Source organism: Phyllostomus hastatus, unplaced genomic scaffold (assembly GCF_019186645.2).
Source record: "Phyllostomus hastatus isolate PE091 unplaced genomic scaffold, TTU_PhHast_1.1 phas_contig_118, whole genome shotgun sequence".
NCBI lineage: Eukaryota > Metazoa > Chordata > Mammalia > Chiroptera > Phyllostomidae > Phyllostomus > Phyllostomus hastatus.
The window spans coordinates 5,693,326-5,705,990 of NW_025333543.1; the positions used below are offsets into that span (position 1 = coordinate 5,693,326).

Sequence of the window (12,665 nt, forward strand, 5' to 3'; positions counted from 1 at the left end):
GTTTCTTTCCTTCACAGCAACCGGGGGCTGTGATTCCCCTTGGGCGCATTGGGCCAGCGCGGGGCCTGGGCGTGTGCCCCTTTCTGGTACCTCCAAGGACCCGCCCGCTGATCGCTGATCGCAGACTGCCGGGCGCCCGGCGCGGGCCCCAACCCCGCGGCGCGGGCGGCGCTCTGGCGCTCAGCGGGTTAAGGCGGCGGGGGCGGGGGCGGCAGCGAGGGGCGGAGGGAACGCGGCGGCTGCCGGGCTGCGAGAGCCCGCGCCCCGGGACCGCAGCGGGTTAGGCGCCACCCGCGCCGAGACGGCTGAACCTGAAGCCGCCGCTCGGAGCTCGCGTTTGGACCGGCTAGAGCGGGAAGATGGCGACTGACGGCGCGAGCTGCGAGCCCGACTTCTCCCGTGTTCCGGAGGACGCGGCTGGGGCCGCGGAGGAGACGGCGGTAACCGAGGTCCCCGGGTGGGCGCGGGGAGTGTACAGAGTGGGGCCACTGTCCCGGCTGGACCCGGCTTGCGACCCGGGCTGTCCCTTAAGTCTGGGCTCCCCGGTGTGCCCCTTTCCCGTGGTGCCTTTCCACGGGGTGTCCTCATGGCCTGAGGCCAGATCCTTTGGGGTGAGGCTGCTGCCTGGGATGGGTTTCCCCCTCGTCCTGTCCGAGCCCAGCAGGAAACAGCCTCGACCGCCCGATTGTCGGGGCTTTCCGCGTGCGTCCAGTGCGACCCCTACGCTCATTCCCTTCGCTGTGGTCGCCTTTGGCCAGGGGTGAGGGTTGGGGTGTGTTTTCCGGGGAACTTAGCACCCCCTCCCATTGTTCACCCCTCGCTGCTCTCGCGTGGCTGTGGGCGCGTGCCTTACTTAGGGGTGCCGGGCACCTCTTAGCGGACCCAGGAAAGCAGCGAGGGGGACGCAGATCATCACCATGCAGGTGTGGGGATGCCTATTGTGTGTGTTCGTGTGCCGACTCCCCTTGGGAGAGGCCCGGTGCCCAGATGTGGGTACTGCTGCCGCCGAATGCCGGCGCTTTGGGTCGTAGCTGTCTGCCTGCCCCATCACTTGGTGGTGGTGGTTGCGGGGAGGCGGGGTGCGGGAAGGTGGGGTGCGGGGAGTGGGGGAAAGGTCCTCATTCTTCCGGAGACGGTACTCGGCAGAGGTGGAAGTTCAGCACCTGGTATCAACACAGTGTTCTTCTCTGGGGTCTGTAAACCGAATGAGCGTCTACTCCTCGCTGGTCTCCACTTTCACCCTCAATATCCGCGAACACACTGTCTGTGGTGGTTTCCAGCCCTACCTTGAGGGAGAGCTGGACCCACATTTCCTGGGAAAACGACGTTCTCGGGGTTTGGGAAGGAGCCTCACGAAAGCTGCAAGGATCTGCAAAGAAAGGCAACGGGGGGGGGGGGGAGCCCCTCCCACCCATGGCGCTATCCCACTCGTCAGATTCCGGGTGGGATGGAGTGAGAGGAGCGTGCACGTCTTTCAGTTCTTCCTGTGACCTGAGGGTAAGCAGTGCAGAAGCAGCAGAGCGCAGGGCCAGGTGTAAACAGTCAGGGCTGCTTTAACTCCCTCTCTCTCTCTCAGCTTGGAGGTAAGGCTTTCCGGAGCGGCAGAGGAGGGATGTGGAGGAAGCTATTGGGGCGTGAGAGCAGCCAAGCCTGGGAAGAAAAAAGAAAACAGGGAGAGCAGGAAAACCAGAGGAGGAGGGCTGCTGATTTCTGTTGGTGAAACTGGCAAGTTGAGATTAGAAACTTTAAGGAAAATTGATTTTTCTTTTGCCTAGAAAATGCGAACTTTCTTAAGATTTCAAATCAACCCTGCCAACCCGTCATACAGTGAATCAGTTCCCCTCTGGGAAGCACAATAAGGAAGCTTGCTATTAAAACAAGCGTCTCTGGGAAGTTGAAATGGTTTGATACTTTCATCCCCAAGAGATAGTAAGGAGAGGGAGTGAGAGGAAAAGGAGCTGTTAGTGTTTTCTTGTTTCCCAGGAAGGTTGAATTTGTTTGTTTAATCTTTCTGCTTGCCTCAGTATTTTAATCACTTGACAATTAAACCAAACAAAAGCATCTGACTTCTGGTCTGTAGCTGATATGTAGTTTTGTTTGGTTAGATTGTAAACAGAACCTTGGATGCAGATTTTTGTGTTAACCAGGTCAGTGTTCCCTTTCTAATGTTGAAAATTTCCAGGAGTCTACTTTGAATTCAATGTAGAGGTGGGGATTTGATCATTTCACCCTGGTAACGAGATAGCCACTGTAAATCTGTGGAAGTCCAAGTCCTTTGTTATTTCCATAGACTTCTTTAGCATTGTGAGGAGATGCAGTAAGGATTCTTAATCTAATAATTTTTTGAATGTTTAAATAACTGAGTTTTTAGTAAAATTTTGATGTCATCTATGCGGTAAACTGAGCATTTTATTTTTCACTTAAAAAGCATGGTCCTCTCATATCAGCACTTGTCATGTAGACTGATTTTTAAATGAAAGAAAATCTAGGTTGAGGAATGGTATTTGTGATTATAACTGTTCCTTAACTAATGATTAAAAAATCAAAGACATTTTTATGCATTTTGGGTTTGTGAAAACTGCAGGCTTACTTTTTTTGTCTTTTTTTGTGAGTTTTTTTCCACTTTATTTCAGTTTACGTGCAATGGATTTTTATATGTATATTTGACAGTAATAGGGCAGTGGAGACTCTAAAGCAAAGCAGTAGGCTATTTTTGAAAGTAAGTGTTTTCACTAAGTTTTGACTATTTAGATTGTTGCTTAGAGACAAGTTTAATTTATAGTTTTCAGCTTAATATGATTTTCAGTGGAGTGTTTTAAATTTAGTTTGCAACCCTTGTTCTTAGCTGTTTGAATCCTGAAAGCATCCCAAGTGTAAAGCTGTATAATAGCTACATTATTCAATAGGATCATAATAATAGTTTTGTTTTGTTTTGTTTTGCTGTGAACCATGCCAAGAGACCTCGGTTATTTTCAGCACCTTAGCCAAATGTGATGACTTTTATAGCCTATATTGCTATTTCTACTGTGAAAATATCCCCTAATGGATAAGGCAGTATGGAAAACAGAACTCTTTCTGTTTTTTTATTGTCACCAAAGAATGTAAGAGTTAAAGGAAAAGAGAGATCTTTTTAAACCTATGTTTAGAAAGCTTACCAACATTCTTTTTTAAAAAAAGGTTTTATTTATTTTTTAGAGGGGAAGGGAGGGAGAGAGGAAGAGAAACTTGGAAGTGTGAAAGAAATACCTATCAGTTGCCTCTCCCATCTCCCCAGCAAGGGACCTGTCCCAGGACCCAGGTTTGTGCCCTGACCAGAAATCAAATCTGCAATCTTTTGGTTTGTGGTATAAGGCCCAACCCACTAAGCCACAACAGTCAGGGCTACACCAACATTGTTGTGATTCTGGGCTTTTCTGGAGCAGCTACGCGCAGAAAGTAGATATAAATTTTGTTGTCATGGTGATGATGACAAGAAAAAACTTCAACACTGATTTTGTTAAAAATGTACAACAGTGATGTTAACCAAATAAACAGCCAGCACTTTGAAGTTTTCATTTCCAGACACAGTATTGAACATAAATGCAATGAAAAGAATCTTCTTAGCAATTTTGCTAAGCTTTCTTTAAAAGAAACTCTATTATAGTTATATGGCAACTATAGAATATTGAAAATTTCACAGCATAATTTTTAAGTAGAACATAATCTAGATTGGACATACATTACTGAGCACTTCATGAGATGGAGGAATCATGAGTAACATGTTTGCTATACTAAAAGAACACATTCCAGTGATAGAAACTGACATAGGCCAGGAATCAAATCAGAGATGATAGTGTCATGAGAGCACAAACAATTTACATTAGGAGTTTGGGGAGAAAGAATCATGGAGAGGATTACTAGTGGAAGGATCTGGAAACATTCCACAGAAAGATGGCATTTGAACTGCAGCTTGAGAAGTAAGAAGGTCTGGACAGGGGGACCACAGGAAGCTGTGTCCAAGTGTGGCTGGGAGTTTTCTAGGATTCCTTGAGAGGTAACCCAGACCACATGTGAGGGGCTTTCAAAGATGATCATGTAAGTTTCAATTTCAATATCAATTATGTGTTTTAGGAAAATAGCCTAGAGGTTGAGGAAATAGACTAAAATATTCCCTCAAGATTAGAATATAACTACTTTCGATGTGATGCTTTTCACTCTATTATCTTTTCCTTCTTACATAATAGGTTGTATATTTTTCTTTGTTCCTGTTGTTTAGACTTCATTATTGTTGGAATCATTATTATTATTATATTTCTCACAGGAGCAATTTTGTTTAGAGAAAGCATTTATCCTCTCTGTACTTAAATCCAGTTGGTTCTATTCTCTTCTGTTTCAGGTAATTCTGTGAGGTGAGAAAACGTTTCACATACTTAGTACTTAGCCATTTATAAATATCTGCTGTATATCATATGGAGAACAGGTCTGTGGCTGGGAGGGAACAACTTTCACCTTCAGGAAGAGCTTTGTTGGTTTTGTTTATAAAAGAAAGCAAAGGTTGCTTAGCACAGTGGCAGGAAAATGGTAGTTGTTTCACCAATATTTATTGAATGAAGAAAATGAACACTCACCCACAGGCTGTGCCATAATACTTTATATTGATTGGCTAATTAGAAAACTTACTTTGTGTGTTACCAGATTGTAATGAAACTCTTGACCTGTGATTTGTAATAATTAACATTATAGATATCACAGATGTTTTCTTGTTTCAAAGGATGACCCTTATTCTTCTTTGATTTTCATTTGTATGTGGTCCCTTTCCGAGCTTCTTTTCTCAATAACATTTCAGATACTTTACAGATTTTTTATAAAAATTAATTTAATATCCAACACTATTAGTTTTTCATTTAGATTTTTTTCCCCTTCAAAATACTGACTGAGGCTGGGAATGTGGTGGTGAGATGGAAACTGCACCCTTCCCCATCCTGAATTCTTCTTCTAATAGAATCAAGGCCCAATCACTCAGAGTGTGTCAAGACAAAAACAGGGAAGTTTGGAAACAGGAAAAGGGAAGAAAAGACAAGACTGGGTGGGAAGAAGGAGGTTAGGCAAGGCTTTGGAATCACCTGTGAATGCCCAGAATTATGGGACTAGAATTCCACTTTGAATGTGCCTAGGAAGGTTAGAGAACTGTCTCCCTTGCACGCTCACAGGCTTTGCCATCGAAGCACTAGGCACATCTGAATATTGCTTTAGAAGAGTTTATTTAAATGTACTTAATTGTATTCTCTGTTGGAGTGCCTTTGCAAGGCTTACATAACATGGAAAAGGAACCTTGCCCTTTGTCTTTGACAATTATGTAATGAAATGGAGACCAGTTACAAGAGAGATGGTGATGACATTGATAGCAAGGGGTTTTTAAATTTGTAGTTTAATTAGTTATAAATAGCTTATACAAAAATGAGATCATGGTATTAATGCCATATGCAGTATGATGTCATCTATGTGGAAATCCTGATTTTAAGGGAGAAAAGTGCTGTCTTGGAATAAATTGTTAGTAAATAACCAAATAGTTTGAGGCTGAATCTAAAAAGTCGTTTTTTAATGTTTGTGTCATTATTATATAACCTTAAGTGACAGTTTCTAGAGATATTAGCATGTAATCACTTCCTACTTGTAAAATGTGAATTCCAATACCTTATACCACATTCTGTCACAATTGTTTGTTGATGACTTTTTAAAATTATTTGTACTTATAAATCTCACTAGGCAGTGAGCTGTTTCAGAATAGAACGTAGGGTTTTGTTTTTTTTTTTGTAAGTGAGTATGTTAACTTTGCTCTATGGTGTAGGTAACTTTTTTCAAATGATTTGGTTTTGACCTGTTTATATTTCATTGAAAAGGCAATAAGATGATTCTGAAGGCCTGAGTTCTTCCACAGAAGGGCTTTGTAAATGTAAGAATATCCTTTAGCCATCTACTTCTCAGCCTCTTCATTGGAAAATCAGCATGCTGACATTTGCCACCTGCAGATAACCCAAATGATCTTCTTCAGTTCATTACATGCTTCTTAATGGACAATTATTAGATATGCCAGCTCACATGTTGGGTTGATCCATGTCTCACATAGGACTGATGTAGCATTGGAAAGCTGAGTTGGGATAGAAATAGACATTTGTTTGATCTGAGCTCTGGTCCTTTTATTCCGAAGAGAAAATAGGGATTGATGGGAGGAAAGGGTGATAGCTGTCCTTAATAATCAGAGCCTGCCATCCCTGACTGAGCCACTTTTCTGCTTTTCAGTTCAGTTTTCTTGTACTTAAAATTAATTTCATCCATTACCAGGATTCATTTCTGACAATCTATTTACTTGTCAGTTTTACCTCCTTCTAATATACTGAGTTGCTTCTCTTGTATGAAAGACCCCAAGCAGTTTGGTTGATTTGAGGTCTATGACCATAGAGAGCTGACCCTAAGTTTTTAGTATGCTGCTTTAAAGGCACACACAAAGTTGCCCTGTTTATATTATTTTGAATGGTTTTTGAAACAATGAATTGAAATGATGGAACTATTAGTTATTTAGTTGCCTCTAGTATTTACACATTACTTACTTGCTGACTCCATTAATTCTTAAAGAATATGGGTCTTCTGGCCCTGTTTGGCTGTGACTGTTGAATTGCATACGTAAACCCAGCACTTTTAAATTTGTGGGCAGGCAGGGTGGGGGGAGTGGTTTTGAAGGAAACTTGGTATTGGTTTCTATTCAATTGTGACCATTTAAGATGACAATTCAGCCAGGTTCCCTTCCCTTCCCTCTCCCTCCTCCTCCCTCCCTCTCCCCTGCCCTTTCTCTCTCACCCTATGTGAGAAACTAGAAAAGAATGCCCTCCCCATGCCCACTTGAAGTGATTCAGAGCTGTTGAAAACAACTGTGTTGAACACTTAAAAGTCTGAGATTGTGTCTCCTCTTTATATATAATTTATGTCCCAAAGAAGGCTCTCGGTATGATGACTAGACTTTGGATTAGTTTAAGCTTCCTATGCCAGATTTGTAGAATTTGGTGTTAAGCACTTTCCCTGGAGTACTTTTTCTGGCAGTCAGAAAACATGAAGGGCAGAGGAGAGAGAGGCCTGCAGAGTTGAAATCTAGCAGGTTTGTGTGTGTGTGTGTTTTTGAGTGCCTTGCCATCATTAAAAGATGAGATCTAGATCATCTTTTGTTAGTTAGGACAAACAAGTACAGTAATAATAAAGCTTAGTCTGTAAACATTTCTGCTGTGACTTTTTTGGAGGGGTGTCATATTTTCATGGGTGCCCCGGTGCACGCCCCTCATTTTTTATGTGAGCATGGCATTTGGATCTTGTCTTGTTGTGTTTTACTTTTGAAAATTAGGTTATCAAGTTAGTTTTTTTTTTTAATATAACATTTATCTAAAAAGAGGATGGGCCCTGACTGGGTGATTCAGTTGGTTAGAGCATCGTCCCATACACCGAAAGGTTGTGGATTCAGTTCCAGTCAGGGCACATACTAGGCTGCGGGTTTGATCACTGGTCATGAAGGGAAGCAGTCAGCTGATGTTTCTCTCTTACATTGCTGTTTCTTCTTCCCCCTCTCCCACCTCTCCCCCTCCCCCTTCCCTTTCCCCCGTCCCTCTCTTCTCTCTGCTTTTCCCTCTCTCCCTTAAATCAATAAATATATTCTGGGGTGAGGATTTTTAAAAAAGTATGGAGGAAACTTCTGGAGGTGACACATTTGTTTATGGCATAGATTATGGTGATGGTTTCATAGCTATATACTTATCTCCAAACTCATCAACTTGTATACATTAAATATGTAAACATTTTATATGTCATTCATACCTCAATAAAGTGATTTAAAAATATTATAAGATTTAGAATAATTGTTTTGTTCATAAACAAAGAAAATTTCATTACTTTTTCTATATCTAAGTACTTTTGTGCCATACGTATGTCACATTAGATAAACGTCAGTTTCTATGAAACAATAACATTTTTTATTTGGATTTTTGTTTTTGGGCATCTTTATTTTTCTAAAATTACCAAAATGCTTTGAATTTTTTTGTAAAATAACCAGTCTTATGCCCTGTGATGTTTTCATGTGCTTTCTTTCACTCTGTTTTGACAGAATAGGGGATAGAAACTTCAAGCATTGGAGTTTGAAAATTTTGAAATTTTAAATTTGAAAATTAAATTTGACAATTTGAAATTTTATAATATTTTTATTATTGTAGGCCAAGAAGTAGTATACTCCTTTGTAAAAATAACACATCACTTAACATTGGGTTAGCCAAAAAGTCTGTATGGATTTTTTCTTATTATTATTTTATAATAAGAGGCACATTTTTCATTTTCACCAATAATTGTTGATTTGGATATTTTGAGTATGTCCGCTATGTCCCATGTGATATAATATTGCTTGTTCTCAATTAATGTCTCGATTTGATTGCTATCAACTGCAACTGATCTACCCAACCATGGAGAATCGTTCAGGGAGAAATCTCTAGTACAAAACCTCACTAACTACTTTTGACACATTCAGTCAGTCACAGCACCTTCTTCATATACTGCACAAATCTGATTTGTGTTTTAATTGTGTTTTTACCCTTCTTGAAATAAAGTATAACATGTCAAAAATGTTGCTTATTTTCTTCCATCTTCAGTATTAAAATGGCTACACAAATATTCACCAATTTTGGTAAGGTTTTTTTTTTTAAATGCATGCTGATGTTACAGCTGTCACAGTACAGTCTAACAAAATTGTTTTGAATGAAGTTATAAGACGACTAAGTGCTACTAGAGACATCTTATGGAAAAATACCAAATGCTTTGGCCATCCCTATGTATTATGATGAGAGATAGATTTTTTTTTAACACTCTGTAACAATCTATGGTTTAGCCAGAACGCTTAAAACTATGTTTTTTATTTTAATGAACTTCCCTTTTTACTGTTATATTGAAAAACAAGTGTTGGTTGTAGATCACATGCTGTGATGTTCATGATGATGGAATCAGGGCAAGCTCTCCTTACTCTTAAATGTGAATAAGAATCTTGGCAATGCCTTTCATAATGTATTAGTTTTTAAAATGGAGTGCTTTACTTATGAAGCTTTGGAGAAACAAAGACAATAAAATATGCAATTAATAAAAACCTTTAGAACAAGCAGCAGCATTTAAAAAACACTACCCTCTAAAGTGGTGATTTTCAACATTTTTCATCTCACTGCACACATAAACTACTAAAATTCTGTGGCACACCAAAAAAATAAACTTCTTGCTGACCTGACAAAAACAAATAGGTATAATTTTGACTCATTTGCATTGGACAACTATTGTCATTTTGGCTGTTGTCATTTTTTAAATGTGACAGTCTATGGGAAAAGAGGTCAGTGTCCCTGACTAAATAGGTATTGCATGTTCTAAAAATTCTTGTGGCACACTGGCTGAAAATCACTGCACTAAAGCACATAAGAATTACAGCCTACTCTCCCATCTTAGTGGGAAAAATGAGGGTAAAAGAGTTTGTCTTTTGTCATACTCAATAAACTGAGTTTATTGGGCTTAGGCTAGTAGATTTTTCAAAGAATTAGGCTTGTAGCCAATATCTCACCTACGTAAAATATCTGGGTGCTCAGGTTAAATAACAATCACCTGCCTTTATTAATAACAATCATCTTTATTTAGCACTTAATGTTTTTGTTTAATCCTCATAAGGACTTTGTGGGATAGATGTTAAGTTTTGTATTATATACCTGAGAAAATGGAGACCAGGGTAAGTTGCAGAAATGGTTCTTCAAGTGCAGTCCTTGGACCAGCAGCAGCAGGAGCCTATTAGAAATGCAGTTTCAGGGCCCCACCTCACACATAACTCAGCCAGAAACTCCAGTTGTAGAGGCCAAGCAGTCTGTGTTAACAAGGTCACCAGGTGATTGTTCTCTGTGTCTGAATTGGAGAACATTTGTGTTATAAGACCTATGTGACACCACTGTATAGCAGATTTGAGCCCTACTATATTGGATTTTACTAGTCACAAGGAATGTCTTTAAGTTAAACTTTTAAGCCTCCTGAAGCTACCCAAGGTTTGGTTGGCTACAGCTTTTTCATTTCTTTCTCTTTTTCAGCCCCTGCTTTTCCAAACAACTGCTCTAATGTATGTGCAAAAAGAAACAATTTTAAGAGGAAGATCCTTTTAAAATCTTTCAAGAACCACTACTTCTGGTCTCTTTTCCCTTTATACTATTTTTATAACCTTTTAGAAGTTTCCTTTGAAACAGAAGTGACCAGCTTCTGGTCAATGTCTGTTTGAAAGCCCCTGTACTCATTTATGAGCTTGCCATGTTTATTTCTCTGTCAAAGGGGTAGTGTAGGGTCAGTTACATAGGTGCTAACCTACTTCTCATTAGCTGATTGATAGAATGTGGCACTATTTTTTTTTGTCCGTGTAATTTTTTTATTGTTCAATTATAGCTCTCCCCATTTTCCCCCCATTACTCTCCCCTGCCCTACCCACCCCCCACTTCCCACATTCAGTCCTCCCCACTGTTGTCTTTGTCCATGGGTCCTTTATATAGTTTCCTTGATTTGACTCTTCCCCTTCTTTCCCCATTATCTCTCTCCCTTCTCCCTGTTAGTTTGTTTCTTTATTTCAATGTCTCTGGTTATATTTTGCTTGCTTTGTTTTGTTGATTAGGTTCCACTTACAGGTTAAATCATGTGGTATTTGTCTTTTATTGCCTGGCTTGTTTCACTTAGCATAATGTTCTCCAGTTCCATCCATGCTGTTGTGAAGGGTAGGAGTTCCTGCTTTCTTTCTGCTGCATAGTATTCCATTGTGTAAATGTACCCACAGTTTTCGATGCACACATTTATTGATGGGTACTTTGGCTGTTTCCAGCACTTAGCTATTATAAATTGTGCTGCTATGAACATAGGGTACACAGATTCTTTTCATTTGTTATGTCAGGATTCTCAGGGTATAATCCCAGTAGTGGAATTGCCAGATCAAAAAGCAGTTCCATCTTTAGTTTTTGAGGAAATTTCATACTATTTTTCCACAGTGGCTGTACCAGTCTGCATTCCCACCAACAGTGTACTAGAGTTCCCTTTTCTCCACAACCTCGCCAGTAGTTGTTGTTTCTTGATTTGTTTATGACAGAGAATGGCACTCTTTTCTTCTCTAGAATGTTTGTGCTGATATAATATGTAGACAAGTCAAGCACTTGGTTGTAGTGCTGCCATTTCCTGGTTGCAAGGTCTGGGCACTTTATCCAACTTCTCCAAGTTGTGGTTTTCTCAACTGAAACATAGGCATGATGATACCTTCCAGATTAGATTTGATTTTTGAGAATACTTTAGAAACCATTGAGTGCTATGCAAGTGTGAAGAGATATTCTGGAATGCCCCAAGGTTTGGCTTCTGAGGTTAGCCATTTTGAGACATTTGGGGATGAATATGTGTTCCCTACCCTCTGATGGTGACTGGGTTGATCAAATGATTATCTCCCTAGAAGGGCTCAGTAGAACATGTGCTGTGGAGGGAGCCGAGGCTGTGGAAAACTTCCAGTCAGAGCTATCACACTGATCCTCTCAGCTTCACCTGGAACATGACTGCCCTACGACTTGCTCCTAAAACTTGCTGTGAGGATAGTGGACAGAATTGGAGACAAAAGAATTGGGAATCAGTGGTAGGTCAGTGGGATTTAAAGTGGTGATATGGGATGCAGTCCCCAGAGGAGGAATGCAGAGAAGACAGCAGGGCTGGAGGAGTGATGGGTGAGGGTTATGACCCCCAGGGCCTTGGAGCCAGTGCCTTGTGGTTAGCTCGGTCTCGGAGAGGCTCATTTATTCCAGCCTCAGCTGCCTTTGGAATAGCAAGAAGCTGCAGAAGCATTGTATCAGGAAGCATTTGATAACCACATAGCAGGGGCTTACCTCACCATAGGCCCAGATAATGAAATGTGGGTGGTGGGCCAGGCCTCTCAAAAGTGCATATTGCTGGCTCTGTTTGTATGTGCGTGTCTCAAAGTAAAGAACATGTTCCTTCCAAAGGGGCTGCTGCTACTTGGCTCTGCATATTACCCCATGGGAATGTGCATCTGGAGTTTCCCCGTCATCTGAATTTGAAGAAAAGACAGCGATCTGGATTTTTTGGTGACAACTTAAGGTTTTTTTAATGCTGGCTGAAGAAAAAAAATCAAAATACTTTGTGGTCCAACTAACACATATCTGTGGGCTGGGTTTGGCTGTAGGCTGCCAGCTGGTAGCCTCCACTGCAGAGTGTTATAAAAACATGACCTGTTATTATTAGATGTTCTGGAATTTATAACAACCTTCCAGGAGCCTTTACATGGAGGCCATTCTAGGAATACTTTCTATGCTTTCTTGGCTACGCTCCCAACTTCTCCTCAAATACTCTGGGCCTGTTTTGATGCAGATTCTAGGTACTTTACAATTTGTGTCACAATTTGAAGAGATTCTATATCTAAATGTCCAGACAGGCTGGGAAAATAGGTCTGCCTAATGGAGAGATTTATGACATTGGTGTTATGGTTTTTACCTCTCCTTTTTCAAGGTCAGGGCAGATTGTCTGCTGCCAAGCAGGGCCTTAGTGTTCTTGGATTTACTGAACCACTGGAACAAAGATGATACATTTATACCTGCTCCATATGTATG

General features: G+C 41.0%; 1 protein-coding gene across 2 annotated transcripts in view; it reads left to right on the plus strand.

Annotated features, from left to right (window-relative positions):
• Nucleotides 1-221: 221 nt before the first annotated feature.
• CTTNBP2 (cortactin binding protein 2) overlaps nt 222-12,665 on the plus strand; it is a 181,851-nt gene continuing 169,407 nt past the window's right edge. For both annotated transcript variants that reach the window (XM_045847761.1, XM_045847770.1), the window contains exon 1: nt 222-440. In XM_045847761.1, the coding sequence (XP_045703717.1) occupies nt 360-440 (81 nt within the window). In that variant the 5' untranslated portion in view covers nt 222-359. The remainder of the gene's footprint in view (nt 441-12,665) is intronic.